This window comes from Scyliorhinus canicula, chromosome 15, assembly GCF_902713615.1.
Source record: "Scyliorhinus canicula chromosome 15, sScyCan1.1, whole genome shotgun sequence".
Taxonomy (NCBI): domain Eukaryota; kingdom Metazoa; phylum Chordata; class Chondrichthyes; order Carcharhiniformes; family Scyliorhinidae; genus Scyliorhinus; species Scyliorhinus canicula.
The window spans coordinates 115,503,703-115,522,128 of NC_052160.1; the positions used below are offsets into that span (position 1 = coordinate 115,503,703).

Consider the following 18,426-nt stretch of genomic DNA (forward strand, 5'->3'; position numbering starts at 1 on the left):
TCTCGATAATAAACAGAAACATTTTCTTCAAATCGTTTTAAGCTACTGATTCTTTGCTCCACAGGATCCTAGTCAGATTTTTGAGAAGTGGCAGAACACAAAACAACAAAATTAATTTAGGCTTTAATTGCACATCAATTTTATTGAATAGTAACTCAATAAAAAGCAAACAGAAAGATAGATCTCTGATTCCAATGGATTGAGGTAATGAGAAAGATAGTGAAAGCTAGGACTCAAAAACATTTTGAAAGGTGATTGATGGAGGCCTTACAGATGCTTTCAAGATTTTAAATGGCAATGGTCCAATCACCATCTCATTGTCAACTAAGATAACAGAATCAAGAGAGACAGGCCAAGACTGACAAAAGATCATTTAGGTCACGTGTTTGGAAAAAGAATGATTATCGAAACATTGATATCAAAGAAGGACCATTTCTCCATATATGGTTCATGCCTGAATTCAAAAACAGAATACAGTTCATGACCTAATCCCTCAATTGATTTTCTGACTTGTCTTACTCCTTGCCATCACTGATATATTCAGAATCAATTGCCTCTCTAAAGTCCAAACTAAACATTCGTCACCACCTGAATGAATTAGAGATATCTGATCTGTCTGTTCAATTTCTCTCTTCAAAACTTCATCCTAAGCAACCTCACAGCTATTCTCTGGGCTCTGATGAACATTTTCTCATGGCTCAGCTGGTCAACACCTATAAAGACATTGTATATCTCAATAAGAGCGCCTCTAAATATCTTTTCTCGGTTGTTAGCAAACTGAACTTCTATAGTCTCTCTATGCTGCTTAGGTGCCTGATGCTAGGTATGAAGCAGCTAAACCCTTGTCATTATGTTCCTTTGTAAATACGGTGACCAAAACAGCTAGCAGGTGACATGCATAGACAACACGCAGACAATTTCAACAACATGTTGTCATCAATTTTTGACTGCTTGGTCTCTACTTCCTATTATATATACACGAGATGAGCAATGAACCCACTATTGGCCATTGTCCACCCAAACAATCACTTCCTTGCTCTACCAAGCAAGCCCATACATGACCATTTTTTGCTTCACGAGATGCAACTTAGTTGCCAGCCCACTTCAATCATTCCCTATTCTGTTTCCTTTCTGCTATATGGACCAATCTCCCATCCGATACCGCAATAGAAACTATCCTCCTTTTGCGATGTAAATATTTCTCCCCTTCCTCAGCACTAATATTGCATCAATTTGTCTCAACATCAAACCTCCATTCCAGGCAGCAGCTATTTTGTTAACACCAATACAAATACGTTCTTTAGGATTCAGACAGTGCTTGGACGTACGACAATAGATGGTTTTCAGGAACAATTCTAAATCAAAATGTCGTAAGTCGGAACAGATTTCCCGATAGGAACAATGGTATAAATGGGATGAACCAAGGTCAGAAATCATTCATGGGGGCCCCCAGAAGTGATAAATGCTCTCAACTTTTGCCCTGCCAAGTCATTGAATTGACTGTTGATGCCCGCATGCCTTAGCACAAGTTCCTCGGCTAGTGTGGGAGATATAATGAAGCCATTGTTCACCATTAGTTACCGGTTTAATCTGAGCATATATTAAATACAACATGCATCAAAATCGCAATCATTGTGCCAAAAATATTGAACAGAATAACACACTCATTTCTAACCTAATAAAGACAGTTTGACCTGTCGTGTCACATATATGGGCGGTACAGAACATCAATGCGCAGGTACGAATGTGCTGGCATGGCATTGTAAAGTGGATGTCATAAAGTCGAAAGGGGGTGTCAATTTGTAAATGTTGCAAGCGCCGTTCATTGTTACACGAACTTTGTAAAGTTGAACACTGTCGGTATTTGAAAATTTTATAATTATCTGTTGCCACTTTCATATAGGCCTTTCATTGTCCTATTCTTTCCTCGCATAGGTCCTTGAGAAAATGCAGTTAAGTGACATATGAGAAGGAAAAAAATGCACGCTTTCTAATTCTGGGCAGAATTAAACAAAATCAAAAGGTCTTGTGCATCTCACTCGACCAAACTGAAAACAAAGAGGAATAGCAATAGGATCTCACGCCCAATGACTTTGGAAGGATAAACGAAGCATCACCTCAGGGTTCTCACTAATTTCTATTAATTCTGCTGCCAGAAACCAGATAGGGCAGGATCAAGCTTGAATGCAAAGCTTCCAGCTGGCAAACAGCGTCAGGAACCAACTCAGATACAAGTGGCAACTTGGGCAAGGTACTGAAGTTGTGTTGATGTCAGCAGACCCTTATCAAACCTTAAAAAAGGTCACTATAGGTTTGAAGGGGAGAAAAGCGGACTCCAAAGTTAGAAATTCGCCAGCTTTTCATTTTAATTAACAAATTTACCTGGATGCCATCTAATAGTTTGCTCATGCACCAGAAACTATCAGCTTCAATATTCCGCTGCACTGTCTCAGACAGGTTTGTTACATCAAAATTTTCCACATCTTCTTCTGTAATGATAGAAAGAAAAAGAAAATTAACTTCCTCCTGCTCGATTTATATTTGGCTTTCAATAAACAAATCTCCCTATCAGCACAAAATATTGTACAGCAAATAATAAGTTCAGTCATACAGGATTTTAGCTTTACTAAAAAAAACATGCTTTCAAAGCTTTTCATTTTGCACTAGCTTACAAGAAATTACCATTAGTAAAGAGGAACAACAATTTATACTGCATGAGAAGAGTGTGCTGATTAGTTAGCAAGTGGACTCTATTGGCGGAGGTGCTTCAATGGCGATGGCAATGCAGAAGTATGGGCTTCCATGAAGAATGCCTGGGGTTGCCTCAGGAGTTTGGGATGGAGGCCGCCAGCAACTCAAACACCACAGCAGTGAGCAGGAGGGGCATCTATCAGATAGATCTTCCAGCTTCCGTGTTATCAAGGAGGTCCATCATCCATCTTCTTGCTTCAATGGTGGGTCGGTGATGTTGGGCATGGTACCCACGCATGATGGAAGGATGCGTGCAACCAGGCCCATTGAATACAGCGCTAGATACATGGTTACATGATTAACGACGTTGGAGCCAGAAGATATGGTGTGTTTGCCCATTGGCATCCACAGTGTCAACCACGTCTCCCCCGCAGAATTTAGTCCCAGATGTGAGACTTCCACAAGTTGAGTCAGTTTCCACATGTGTGAAAAAACGCAAATTGTCTCATCACATCCACAGTCAGCCCCTTCATCCCTTGCGTGTAAAATGTACAATTGTACATGGAGAGTTAAATAGTAATGACCAATGGTGTTCTTTAATTACTAGACGTCTGGGAAGAATGCATACATAAAACTAGGAAACCAAATCTTGAGCCAAAATTAGATGCAAAGCTGCATTTTTATTTAGGGAAGCTGGTCAATGAAGAGTTCACACTTCCAAATTATTGCACCATATGATAACACATAATGAAACAATTATATCACTAATACATGGGTCACATTTATAATGTTATTGCAGGATAATACCAGATGAATATCTGCTCCCAGTTGTCTCTAAGCTGTAAATTTTACAATACCAGAAAAAAGAACTATGGGTAACAACTGCATCATTAAAAATTATCTGTCTTTGTATTAGTTTCATGGGACTATTCAGATGATGACTGTCCCTACTGAATGACCCTTTAAAAACGCACAGATACAAACATGGCGGGCGGGATTCTCCCCAACCCGGCGGGGCGGGCCGTACCGGAGCCGAGGAGTGGCGTGGATCACCTGGTTAGCACCACGCCAGCCAGTGCCGAAGGGCTTGGGGCCGTGCCAAAGTCGAGTTGGCGCATGCACGGGAGCACCAGCGTGTCATGGCGGCATCCCAACGCATGCGCAGGGATGTTCTTCTCCGCGCCGGCCATGGCGGATTGTTACACTGGCCAGCGCAGAGGGAAAGAGTGCCCCCACGGCACAGGCGCGCCCGCGGATCGATGGGCCCTGATCGCGGGACAGGCCACCGTGGGGTCCTCCCTCTCCCCCCCCACCGAGCCAGATCCCCCCCCCCCCCCCCCCCCCCCCCCCCACCACCAAGGACTCCGCAGGCCGCCCGCAGAGCCAGGTCCCGCCAGTATGGACCTGGTATATTTTACCCAGCGGGAACTGCCGAAAACAGGCAGCCACGGCCCATCACGGGCCAGAGAATCGCTGGGGAGAGGGGGGGGGGGCGCGCTACCAACAGCCCCCAACCGGCGCAGCATGATTCCCACCCCCGCCGGAGAATCCGGCAGCCTGCGGCGGGGCAGGATTCACGCCGTCCCCGACGATTCTCCAGCCCGGCGGGGGGTCGGAGAATCCCGCCCAACAAATCAGAATGCCAATACAGCTTAATTCCACTTTCTCAGTAAAAAGCAAAGAATTATTTATTCTCAAGCTTGATGAACCTTTTAGAAACGTTGATATTTTGTGGAGGTGACATATATTACCAACATTTGTGTAAGTTTATAAATAAGGTCAGAATGTACTTTTATGCGCTCAAGTAAAATGAATAGCAGCCTTGTGGACCAACCTATGTTAATTAACAAGTTAAAAAGTTTACACTGAAAAGAGAAGGAAGAGTGAGAAAATGTTCCACCTTTGGAAAGCTGAAAAATTGTCTGACAAACATTTCTGAACATTATTATGAACATCACGGCCCAGATCTTCCGATATTTGGATGATCGGAGAGCAGACGTACCTGGAAGATGCGCTATGGGATCCCTCGACGGTCCCAATGCAAGGACTTAGTGGGAATTGCCCGGGAAATTTGAACTTCCGATGGGCAATTTCCCTGCTCCCTGGGACCCTCCAAAAAATTCTCCAACTCTTTTGAGTTAGAATCAGAGACTTTGGACTGTTCCCACTTTCTTACCTGAATATTTACCCAGGACATGTTAGACAGGAAAAAGCTGGGCCAACACCTGGGTAATATATAACTGATCCCTCAATCACTCACACTAACAACCAGACTTTCCCTCTTGACGCGACTAGCCCCCCACCCACCTACCAACTTACCCACCTGCCACCCTACCCTCCCCCATACTTTACTCACACTACATCTTTACCCACTGCCTTACGTTACCCACCCTACCCAATGATCTTGCATACTTAACCTTTCTCCGTAGTGGTCTTCGTTTTGGCACATTTAAATCCTATAACTTACCAGAAAATGGCAACTAGTGCAGTGAAAAGGGAATGTTTTCTGCGCAGATACTCTGCGCTGCTCCCTACGAGGTTTCCTGCCCTAGGACGGGTGAAGGAGCATCCATCAGAAGGTCACTTAGATTATTTTGTCTGATCAGGGTCGGAAGTAGGATTTCCGATCATGATGCAGAGGATCTGAGCCATTATTGGTGTCAGCTGATGAGTAAAGTTAAAATAGATAGATTAAAACCCTGAGTTTTTTACAGCTTACTTTAATTAAAGTCCCTCAAAACAATTGTCGGTACTGGGATCAGGATCAAATAGAAGCTACCGAAAATGTATGGGTAAACAATTCACTTGTGCCAGGATTCTACCCTTTTGTTTAAGAAATAAATTGTGTTTAAAATCAACGTTTGCTTACTTCTGCAGTTTTTCTTTTAAGTGTCTGTTCAAACAATGAATACTGCCAACATTATTAAAGGAACAGTACGGTAGAAAGTCCGAAACCCGACAAGTAAGGAAGCGGAAATAATATTAGTTAATTTATTTGAGGACTTGTGGTCATGATGTCATTTTAACTATGTATGCGAAGTTCAATCAACCACGTTGTTGCATTCATCAACTCTGCTAACAAAACTTACCACAATGTAAGCACTTTCAATTTAATACACGCATAAACACAATTTTATAAAGGCAGCACTAATAACAGATCATGAGAAACAAGGGAATCCTGGCTGTAATGCACCACTGGAACAAAAAACACAAATGGATACCATCATCAAAACTCCTTAACAATTTTTAGGCAGAGGGAAAGCATATGCAAAGAATAAGAATTCTAATTTATTCCTCTGCACTGCAAGTCTGAGGCTCTGTATTGATCAGAAATGAAATACACATAATTTCTGTAATGCAAGGCTGTCATTATACAACAATGTAAAGAACAAAATACTGGTATATATTTCAGAATCAAATATCCCAAAAGCAGTTTGCAACCCGTAGTATGAATGCCTTTTCTCTTGGGTGACGCTGGCAAGGCTTCATTTATTGTTGATCGCTAGTTGTCTATAGTAGACAATAAAAGGCCTCATTTTTGAACCACCAAGGTCCTCGTACAGATGGTGCTCCCACAATGGCGTTATAGATGGGATTCCAAGATTTTGATTCAATGATACTGAAGGAACACAACAATACATCCAAGTCAGGATACTGCACTATTTAGAGCACATTGAGATGATTATTCTGGAGTATATTGCTGTCCTTGTCCTTATTGACAGCAGCTAAGTCACAGGACTGGGTGATACAGTCGAGGTTTATCTGGTGAGTGTCTGCAATACATCTTGTATAAAATAATGGCTACAACCTCAATGTATTATCAATCAGTAGAGGGTTGGAAATGGAGTCCCTTCAGTGCTGATCAAGTGGATTGCTTGCTCTGGAAGGTGTTTTATTAAGTGTTGTTAGCCTTTAAGACAATCATCTTCAGACACAAGCAAAGGACAGTATTTAATGGTGGCAATAGGGGTCTCTCCTCATGGCTGGAGAGTCTCTTCAGACAATTGCTCTACACTGACAATGCTGCACTGGCATTCCATACCGAGACGTGCCTTCAGTGGCAAATGGAAAGGCTGTCTCATGTCTGTAAAGAGTTTGGTTTGGCCATAAGTATCAGAAAAACAAATGTCCATCTGCCAAATTTCCACCCACTTGCGTAGCCCCTCAAAATCCTCTTGAAGCAACTTTGCATTCTCCTTACTCCTAGTTTTGCATCTGCTGCAAACTTTGAAATATTACATTTAATCCCCACATCCAAATTCTGGTGCTCCACTAGTCACAGCCTGCTAACCAGACCCATTTAGTCCAACTCTTGTTTTCTGTCCATTAACCAGTTCTCAATCCAGCCAATATATTCCCCAATCCTATTTGAACCTGTGCTGTTGGCTTCACTCTGCATCACAAGCCAGATGTCCAGCCAACTATGCTAAGCTGGCCCCGACACACTGGGATATCCTTGCCCACACATCATGGGCTGTCCACAATGTTTCACAGCCAGTGAAGTTGTGTTAAAGTGGAATCATTATGATAATAATAATAATCTTTATTGTCACAAGTAAGCTTACATTAACACTGCAATGAAGTGGAGATGCCGGTGTTGGACTGGGGTGAGCACAGTAAGAAGTCTTACAACACCAGGTTAAAGTCAGGTGAATTCTTCACCCGAGGGCAGATAGCTAGTGTTTGAAACAAACCTGTTGGATCTTAACCTGGTGTTGTAAGACTTCTTAATGCACTGCAATGAAGTTACTGTCAAAAGCCCTTAGTCACCACATTCCTGCGCCGCCGGTTTGGGTGCACAGATGGAGAACTTAAAATGTTCAATTCACCTAACAGCACGTCTTTCGGGACTTGTGGGAGGAAAGTGGAGCACCCTGAGGAAATCTGCGCAGACAAAAGGAGAACGTGCAGACTCCACACAGACAGTGACCCAAGCCGGGAATCTAACCTGGGACCCTGGCACTGCTACCACTGTTACTGCTTATGTACCCAGCCACAAGATAAATAGAATGGTAATTTGCTAACTGTGAATAAAAAAGTTCCTCATGATTTCCCCAGCACCTCTGGCACTGCTCCTCCACCCCCCGCCTCCCTCCGGTTTGCATAGGTTTTCCCACAATCAAGTGCGGTTTCCAAATCGGTAGAACCAAGGAGGAGTAGGTCTTAAGTTAAATGTATTTTTGAAGTTAAGTTTTAAAAAGTGCTCTAATTATTTTCAATATTAAGATGCATCAGTAATAGGGGCTCTTCAAGCCATTTGCTCCGCCATTCAATAAGATCATGGCTAATCTGATTATCGTCTTAACTCAACTATTCTGCCTGATCCCACCCATCGCCCCTCCACACCCTTGCATTCTCCCCACTTCCCCAATAACTCTTTTACTCCTTTGCAGATTAAAAATCTAACTCAGCTTTTGAATATGTTCAATGAGCGAACCATTACTGTTCTCTGAGGAAGCAAATTTGAAGATCAACGACGCTCAGAGAAGAAATTCATCCGTATTGGTCTTAAGTGGAAGTTTTTTTGAAACTCTGCCCCCCCAAAATGGAAATATCCTCTCATAATTTATCCTGTCAAGCCCTCTTGGAATCTTGGGCTGGATTCTCCACCTGCGGGATGCTCCGTTTTGCTGGCAGCCCAGGCGTTCCTGAAGGCGAGGGGCTGCCTCACAATGGAAAACCCCATTGACCGCCCGTCGTAATGGAGCATCCCGCCGGCAGGGTGAAACAGAAATGTGGTGGGGTGGAGAATCCAGCCCCTTGTGTTTCAGTAAGATCACGTCTTATTCCTCTGTCAATGAGCATAGACACAACCTGCGCAAAGCTTTCCTCACAAGGCAAACCTCTCACCCCATGAATCAGCCTAGTGAACGTTCTCTGAACAGCATCCATCAGTAAGAAAGACTTACCGGTCATGGGGTTGAACATTAAACTCAAGGGGCGTGTCTTCAGCTTGTGACATCTAAAGAGGGCCCAGCTTTGCATCTTGTGCAAGGCCTCGGAACCGGCTTCTTTGTTGGACTGATGCAGAGTGAGCAAGTTCCTGCTGCAGCTTACAACTAAGGTTGGGTGGTACTTTTGTTATGCAGTCAGTGTCAAATACCTCTGCATTGCCGCTGGCTGCAAGGTCCGGATCAAAAACCTTTAACTTCACTTTTATTATTAATTTTTTGACTTTCAAACTTTTTTGACTTTCAAACTAAGTTTTGAGTTTTGTTAGAAAGAGAAATAGGCTTTTGCCCAAACAATTTTGATGTTCTAAATTAAATCACAATAGGACCAGACTGACGTCCTGCATACAAGCATGAAGCTCAGGTGGCTAGACAGCTGATCCATGATGCAGAGCGAGGGAGCAAGGCCAGCAGCTCGGGTTCAATTCCGTACCGGCTGAGATTATTCATGAAGGCCCTGCCTCTTCAACCTCACGACTCATCTAAGGTGCGGTGACCCTCAGGTTACATCACCACTAGTCAGCTCTCCCCCTCAAGAGGGGAAAGCAGCCTCTGGTCATCTGGGACTATGGTGACTTAACAAACACAATTACAAAAATACAAAAAATAAAGATCCATGGAACCATTCATCTAATGAAATGGTTTAAAGGTATCTGACTGGTAATGTGTATTCCTTTGCAGAATGCTTTGAGATCTGCATTTTAAATAAACACTATATATTTGTTCAAAATCTAATCAGATTTATTTACTGCCACCCTTGATTAATTTAATTCATAGAATCATAGAATTTACAGTGCAGAAGGAGGTCATTTGGCCCACCAAATCTGCACCGGCCCTTGGAAAGAGGGCTTAAGCCCACGGCTCCACCCTATCCCTGTAACCCCACTTAACCTTTAGGTACACGAAGGGCAATTTAGCATTGCCAATTCACCTAACCTGCACATCTTTGGACTGTGGGAGGAAACCAGAGCACCCGGAGGAAACCCACGCACACACGTGGAGAGCGTGCAGACTCCGCACAGTGACACAAGCCGGAAATCGAATTTGGGACCCTGGAGCTGTAAAACAACTGTCCTAACCACTGTGCTACCATGCTGTCCTTGTTGACTTTCTCAATTTAACGTTTAGCCACCCACTGACCCAATAAATATATTATTAGAATGCACAGGGCATAAATTCCTCCCGAGTTCTCAGATTGTTTCCAATCACAACCACCTTTCACTTTATACTAAGAAACACCTTCAACAAAAGAAAAACGGTAACTACAACTCCGCATCCCCATTACTAATTTTATACACAATAGAAAGAAAAAAATACAGTTCTTAGTATATCAAACCATTTTGTTCATCTAAAGAACTGCTCCAAGACTTTGACTGGGTTTTGAAATCAAAACTGGAGTAAAACAGGTTCTTCTAATGCTATTGCTCCACCACCCACACACCTACTCCACCATGCCAAGTTAAACTCATCAGATTGAACATAAGTAGTACACATTTAGGGATTTTATTGAGGACATTATTGGTGTATATTGTTGCTGCAAACTTACAATGAATTAATTCTTTGCCTCACCTAAATTGGGATTGACAGATGTTTAATAAAATTGGAAGGCAGTCAAGATAGATGCAGGATAGTTAGTCACGATTTCTTCCATAAATGAAAATAAAAAATGCTGCTTTCAATTCTCAGATGAGGATTAGATTTTGTACAAGTACAATGATTTACATAGATGTGCTATAAAGGCAATAAGGACAACCTGTAGCATAAAAAATAGCGTATTAAATGCAAGCATACCGAGTATTCACTCTGTTTAATGGCATGTAACACTGCAGTGTAATGGGAATTCAACTGCATGCTGCTGTCACTGCAGATAGATGTATAGCCAACCCAAAATGGCTATACGTCAGTTTGGGAATTGGATAATCTTTATAAATTATTTATTACAATCATTTTAAAAACAGTATTTTGGCATGTGTTAGTGGAGGCGATGGAGGTCGGGTGCGGCTGAGTGCTCAGCTACCATTCCTGAATGATGTTGTTTTTGTCGAGTTTTGTTTAAAATATAGAAAATGTTCTATGTATAAAATAAATTTTCTGCATTTCCCCAAATTTCAAATCTTCTGCTGACAAATTCCAATCACAGACAAAATGAGCTATGAATGTGTGGTACATTTGACAGAAGTCATGCAGCACCAATGTTCTCAGCAAAGCTTTCCAGGTAAAACCCAGCAGCTTCCTTTTCCCTTACCACAACTTTCTCCCCTCTTGGAAGGACTGACTCATGCACATGACACTTCCTGACGCTCTGCGGTACTGGATGACCCTGGGGTGAATTCCCATAATAAACGTAGCTTTGATGCCACAGCTCCAGATTAAACGTAAAACTTCCATCTGCATTGGACACTAACCTGGAACAGCAATACAGAAGAACCTGTGTCTTTGGAAGGCCTTTGGAGTCAATTCAGGTTCTTGACTCTCTACTTACATCTCACTGCACTAAATCACTGCCCCAGTTTATACATATTGCACACGGGAATGGGACAGTAGCCTGGAGCCCGAAAGAGGATCAGTGCTTCTCTTGACCCCACTAAAATCAAACACTGTGATGGCCAACTCTCCGCAGCTCTTCCAAGGAACCCAGTCCCAAGGTCTACCGGCAATGCCTGATGCTTGGGTCCCAGCCAAGTTCAGAATTTACAGCACTAAAATCTCAGAGCCACAGGTCTTCAAGGAAATTGCGAACAGTTTCAAGCATAAAAATTGGATTACGAATCTTGACACTGATATTAATCAGGCAATAATGCTTCTAACGAAAGGTCATAGACATAAAATGTTAACTCTGTTTCTCTCTGCACAGATGAACCCAGACCTGCTGAATATTTCTACCATTTTTTTTTCATTTTGGATAGGGACACTGTTACCACCACTTGCCCAAGACCGATAGAAACTGCAAAACACCTCCATGTTTAACGTTTGCGGACCCTTGCAGCGTGAACCTGTCGCTCTGCTATTGATCCCAGGCATACCTGGAATCCACTGCCATGGATCCTCTGCTCTAATCTCAATCTTCAATTGTCTCTGCTTTGTTCTTCAACTCTTCTTGTAATCTTCAACAGCTGTGGGTAAAACTGCATAAGAGGAACATCCATACTTCACGGAGAGTGGTGACGAAAAATACAAACCCTGTCCCTCACAAAGTAATTATGGAGGTACTTGGAACCTAAGCTGATGTCATGCTGCACCATTGAATGGGATACCCAACTGTAGCAATTTGATAATCTCTCTTTCTGGTTAAAGAACAATAAGGAAGCAAGAAAACAATGAAAAGGGAATTTTAAATTTCCAAATATGGATTTGAATTTCGTCAAATGTGCCTGCTCTGCAATACAGGAAATTAATGACAGCAGAATCGTGTAATAATAAACTGAAGACGGACAGAGTTCTAAAAATGCGGTGTACTATAATTTAAACTACTGTATTACTACACCTAAAAATCAACATAAAAAATGACCTTGCAGAGGGCATCCAAAAGGTTCACTCTCTAATTTAAAAAATATGCACACTGTTTACTTCACCTTAATTAATTTTGAACAGTCACCCTTTCCCTTTCTGCCTGTTCAGAAGAGGAAAGAAGATTTTTCCCAAAGGCCCCTTACCCTGTAGTTGCAAAGAAACACATCAAACTGAAACAAACCGCTTCCTATTATAATCCAAAAGGAAAAGGGGTCTACATTATTAATGTAGAGCACCGGATCCAAAGGGTCACGGTTATATTCCTTTCCTTTTTTAAAACAGTACAAAGCAGTATTAAAGGCAAATGTACCAGAACGAGTATTGCAAATGAGCAAAGAGAAAGGTCTGAACTCACACAGTTCCTCTTCTCCATGTGGAGTAAAATAAAATGTGCATGTATACTGTATCTTTAATGTCCTCAGGATCCCAAAGCACTTCACACGTTATTATTTACTTTTGAAGTATTGTTACTGCAGAGTTGTATGCAAACACTCCAGCCACATTGTACGCAGCACAGAAGGCTCTGGAGTCCGAGTCACTGACTGTAAGAAAATAGATGGACTTCTAGACACTAAAGGCATTGAGGAGTATGGGGAGAGGGTGGGATTATGGCATTGAGATAGAGGATCACCCATGACCACATTCAATGGTGAAGTAGGCTTAATGGGCCAGCTCCTATTTTCTATGTTGATACTCAAAGCAAAATGACAAAAGGCTTCTGAAATGGGGGAATCAGGAATCCTATTTATTAACAAGGTTTCTGCCCTGCCCAGATAAATATCATGGCCACAATCTGTGGGATAGGTGACGTAGACCAAAGTATAAATGAATTCACATGTCAATAATTACCTACATGGCATAATAATGATCCTGCAGCTTTCAAAGATTCTCTTAATGGAAAAATGCAGTGCAAGTGGCAAATTGTTTTTCAATGGCGAAGTGTCAGGTAGTATAACATAACTAGTGCTAATACTCAGAAGTGCAGAATGGAAATGGACTCAGAGTTAATCTTCACTTTGCTCAATTTCCCAATCTGAGCTGCACCAAATAAACATTCTGGCATCTACCTAAAGCATAGAGAGAACAATTGGCAAGCAGAGCCATACTTAAGGATATTGGAATCTTCTGACAGCTAAGGTCAACAATGGGCAGAGAACACTGGTAGCTATCTGCATATCCACCTTATTACCTGTAGTCACATCAGGGCAAATGAACAAAGGAAGATTTAAACAGGAGACATTCACATATATCTCTAATTAAAGAAACTAAGTATTGTGATACTACAGCTTTGGAACAACAATGATATGTCAGCACAGCTGATTAAATCAAGGCCTGCCATTTGCATTTGTATAACATGTAGCAGTCATTTAATGTCTTGTAAATTCTTGAATTCCTAAACTTGCTTAAAATACTTTTTGATCTAAAGTCATAATATTTCTTATCAGCTGACAAAAAAACATCGACAAAGAAACAAACTAAATCTACCACATGTTTTCAACAGCTGTTTATTTGCTAGCTTCAGTTCAAAGTGCCAGAAACTCAGAATAAAAGCTGAATCTCTGGTTTTGCTCAGTTGGCTGGACAGCTGCTTTGTTTAGATTGTCGGTAAATTACTAAACTACATATTTTCCCTTACATTTCTCTTCTGGTGACTGAGTTATGCCAGATTTCATTGAAGGCACATGATCTCTGCATGGGCATTTTAAATGAATGCAACGGTACCTTTGATGGCTCATATACTTTTAAAAAAATATTTATTGTCACAAGTAGGCTTACATTGACAATGCAATGAAGTTACTCTGAAAAGCCCCTCGTTGCCACATTCTGGCGCCTGTTCGGGATCACGGAGGGAGATTTCAGAATGTATTCTGTTCAAATTACCTAACGCGCACATATTTCGATATTTCTGGGTGGAAACCGGAGCACCTGGAGGAAACCCATGCAGACACAGGGAGAATGTGCAGACTCCACACAGACAGTGACCCAAGCTGGGAATTGAATCTGGGACCCTGGCGCTGTGAAGGAATAGGGCTAACCACTGTGCTACCGTGCCGCACTATTGTAAAAACGGTGCAGACATATTATGACCTTGCACAGCAATTTACACGTAGTATAATGCTTTGATCTGCAAAAAATTGATTTTAAGCTCCAATGATTTAACTTTTCTACAGGTGAACACTGTATTCATTAAGGTATCAAATGTGAGTGTGAAATAAATGTTTCATTTCAAGCATCCAGTGGCAACATTTTACAAACTCTGGCCATGTACAGCAGTCAGGTGCAAAGAAAATCTCCCTCGACTACTTCACAATATGCCTCAGTCTCACCTTCAACAAAAGTCCTTGCATTACACCAGCAGTATGGTATTTTCAATGCCAACCCAAATCTGTAGCCTACATGAAAGAAGTTTTGAAGATGCGCACAATTAATGGCAAAGGTCATAATGTGGGTCTGTGCCCACTGGAAAATGGTTCGAGATTTCCCAAATTGTTTTCACACAAGACCTTTACATACAACAAACAGCTTCATCATTCTTGGCCTTGTAATCCTGATGAAAAGTCAATGGTAGTCCACTAGCAACCACCCACTCATTGTTCCCAATTAATTTTAAAGAACTAAGGGGATGAAACTGGTCTTAGGCAAAACAGAGGATTGGATAATAGTGAAGCAACATTACATTTCATGGTGCTTTGAATGCTTTACAATTACAGGGATGAAAAGAAAACTGGGCACAGCATAAAGCAGGCTGCCAATGCGCCATTGCCTGTTTTGTGCTTTCATCCGAAAAGTACTTCAGTACTCCCCACTGCCAGTGTCATTTGAAATAGACAGAAATAAACTTGAATTGACACAGTGCCTTCCATATCCTCAAGATATCCTAAAATTCAAAGTCAATGAGGTATCTCTGCTGGTATTTATGTGTGTGTTTTGTCTAAAGGCTCATTGTCAACCGATGCTCCATCCGGACCCATTTTCTTGGCTTTTTTTGTTTGCCAGTGGTGGAATGTCATTGCCTTTCATTCGAAGGGGCAAGCCAGGAAGCAGGTCGCAAGTTTACCTCCACTTGAACAGGACTCAAACCTGCTGCTGTTATTCTGAACCACCTGCTTGTGAATCAGCCTCCTGTTGTCGCTGTTATAATATAAAAACACTTGGACGGCAGTCTGCTAAGAACAAAGACCTCCAGTATCAAGTAAATAAATAACCGGGTAATTGTTTTCGACATGAAGACAGAAAATGTTGAAAATACTCAACAGGTTTGGCATCATCTGTAGGAGAAATACCAGAGACAATGACCTGAAATGTTAACTCTGTTCCTATCTCCAGAGATGCTACCAGGCCAGAGTATTTCCAGCATTTTCTGTTTTTGTTTCAAATTTCCAGCATCCATAGAATTTGGCTTTTGAGATTGTTTTAGACGTTTTGCTTAAGGGATAAATATTGAGCAGGTCACCAGGAGAACTTGCCTACTCTTCAAATAGAACCATGAGGTATTTTATTTATATTCATGTTGACATAGCGAAGGAGCTGGACATGGGTGGAGATAAAGTCACTGGCGCAGGATGCTTTAACTGATCCTGACATTTCAAGATTTAGCAATCTTACACTATTAAGTTCAGCAACATGTCTCTAGCCATTTATTTGATGCTATTAGAAATTACAGAATAAAGAAAGCCAAAAGACAATTCTGATCAATTTTTAAAAATGTACAGTTGCAAGAAGGCGACAGAAAAAATTAGCTCAATGAACCTCATTCACATTTTGATGTTTTGAATTTTAAGGAGATTGGGGGGGGAGATTAAACATAGAACTGAAAAAGGGAACATTAAAAAGTGATAGCTATTGAATGTATTCAAAGAGAAAATATTGGGTTGAATTTTAGCACAGGAAAGAGCAAATAAAATACTTGCTTCTTGGTAAATATTTCAGATCCACCATCAGGATGTACAGCAACTAGCAAAATACAATAAGGGGTCTTGGGAGAAAGAAAAAAGTTCACCATGTTTTACACAGAGATGAATAATGCTGCAAAGGTATGAGGTGAGATTCCCTGGCCTCCTTGGGGCATGTTACTCGGAGGTGGGAACAGGTCCGCTGTTGGCCGGAGACGGAATCTTCTGGTCCAGCTACTGTCAATGGGATTTTCCATTAAATCGATCCCAAGCCGACAGGAATCCCGCAAAAGGAGTGTGCCATCGGCGGGACGGGAAGGTTCCACCACCGTGACCAGCTGAAAAAATCTCACAAATAGCAATTTTGAAGGGTTTTTATTCTTGCACGAAATTATAGCGACTCCACAGTTGTACTTCAAAAAAAGTTATTTCAATCCTTTTAGGACTCAACAGATATTTATGTCCTGAGAAAAAGCAAAAGCATTTTTGCAGCTGAGTAGTGCAAATTAAAGTAGCCTCCAGCACAGAAAGATCAGCCAGTCTGGAAGACAATTTTTTTTAAAACACATTGCGTTTTTGCTTCTGGATATGGTTCAATGTGTTATTGCCAGTCCTCATAGAGCTGTTAAAACAAGCCATAGGTCTGAATATTATAGGAGTACCCGGCTATAAAGTACAGGGTCAGAGACATACTACTAATTCAAATTCATGGAAAGCAACTTAGAAGATTGTATCTATCTGCACTGGCTTTGTACTAGAAATACAGTTCATATGCATATACTGAACAAAGAAAAGTACAGCCCTTCTTCCTTCCAAGCCTGTGCCGATCCTCATGCCCTAACTAAAAAAATACCTTAAAGAACAAAGAAAAGTACAACACAGGAACAGGCCCTTCGGCTCTCTAAGCCTTTGACGAGGTAGCTTATTTGATTCATTAATATAGCATAATTTATTCCAGTGCTATAGATAGCCCACTTCTGATCAGTGCATATGTGGAAAAGCTGTATATGTTACACTACCAGTCTTTAAAACCAATAAGATCTTATTCAACAAAAAGGAAAAGCCATTGTGGCTATAGTTCTGAAACAACTGGTTATTTGCAGCTCATGGGGATAATATGGGGAACAGAACAATGTATGGGGGAGTGAGTGTTGGCCAATGGCATACATCACCTCATTAACTAACAGACCAATTCTACCGGAATGCAGTCACAATCTCCTTGTTGAACAAAGCAGAGTTGACAGCTCCTATATTTGTGATCACTGAATCAAAAAATGTGGAACACAAACATAAAACAGAAATGAATGCAAAGAAACTCGTAAAGGAGCTGGTAGTTGTAGATGTCAATGTCTAGACAGTCTAGGGAAGAACATTGTTTTTTTTCATGTGTTGGGACAACATAAGATCTAGAAAAGTGGATTGGACTTCTGCATAGAGTACATTAAGGCTCTACAATTCACTGAGAAGAAAATGGTTCAACTGTTTGCCATGCCACAATAAGTAATGTAAATACATTGGCCAGGATACAAAAGGAGAGAAAAAAATGATTCCAATTTTTCCAATGAAGTTTCATTACAAGGAAAGATTGAGAACGTTCTTTCTATGGATTAACTTGGGAGGAAGAATTTCAATAAGACAGAGAACATCAGATCAAGTTAATCAAGATTACTACTTCAAAGAAATAAGTTAGTTTTTAGGAATATATTTCAACTATATAAATATAAAACAGATATTGGATTTTTAAAAAGAGTCTTAATCAAAGTCTTTAAAAGTCTTAGCCACTCCCAAAATCCACACGCCCTTTGGGGAAAGGAGTGGGGCTGGAATAGTGAATAGAGAATCAAGGCTGAGGTGAATGACAGTGGAGCAAAGAGAAGAGTGGTTACATAGATTCAGCAGGATATGCAAACGTAGAGTGGTAATGATTGGTAATGAGTGATAGAACTATATAATGGGAAGGGGGAATGGTGGAGATACATAGAATAGAGGAGATATTCAATCCAGAAAGCCAGCTCGTAAAGGATAATACTGGAACCAATCTTAATGCACTTCTATATTTATGTAGTTACACAATAAAAGCAATCAGCTCCCACTCTCCCCGACCTCTGAACATCCACAGCGCAAGACTGTGCCCCACCCCATCCCCGAACATCCACAGCGCAAGAGTGGGTCTAAGTGCTCAAGTGAATGGCCTGTCAATGTCCATCACCTTTATACAATTGGACACAATTAACAGAGAGCCACTATGAAACAGATTTTCTCTGCAACAGCCAGCCAATGACCACTGGTAGCTTGCCCCACCATGTTGTCTCATGCAGTACTTTCCCCTGAAAAGAAGAGCTAAGGAGGACAGTAAGCGTAAAACAAAAGTTGAGAGGGAT

The 18,426-nt window shown here is 41.4% G+C and overlaps 1 protein-coding gene across 6 annotated transcripts in view; it reads right to left on the reverse strand.

Moving 5' to 3' along the window:
* The window catches only part of LOC119979117 (TBC1 domain family member 22B-like), a 355,807-nt gene that overhangs the window by 131,502 nt on the left and 205,879 nt on the right, over nucleotides 1-18,426 (reverse strand). For all 6 annotated transcript variants that reach the window (XM_038821122.1, XM_038821126.1, XM_038821121.1 and 3 more), the window contains one exon: nucleotides 2,383-2,489. In XM_038821122.1, coding sequence (XP_038677050.1) covers nucleotides 2,383-2,489 — 107 coding nt within the window. The remainder of the gene's footprint in view (nucleotides 1-2,382; nucleotides 2,490-18,426) is intronic.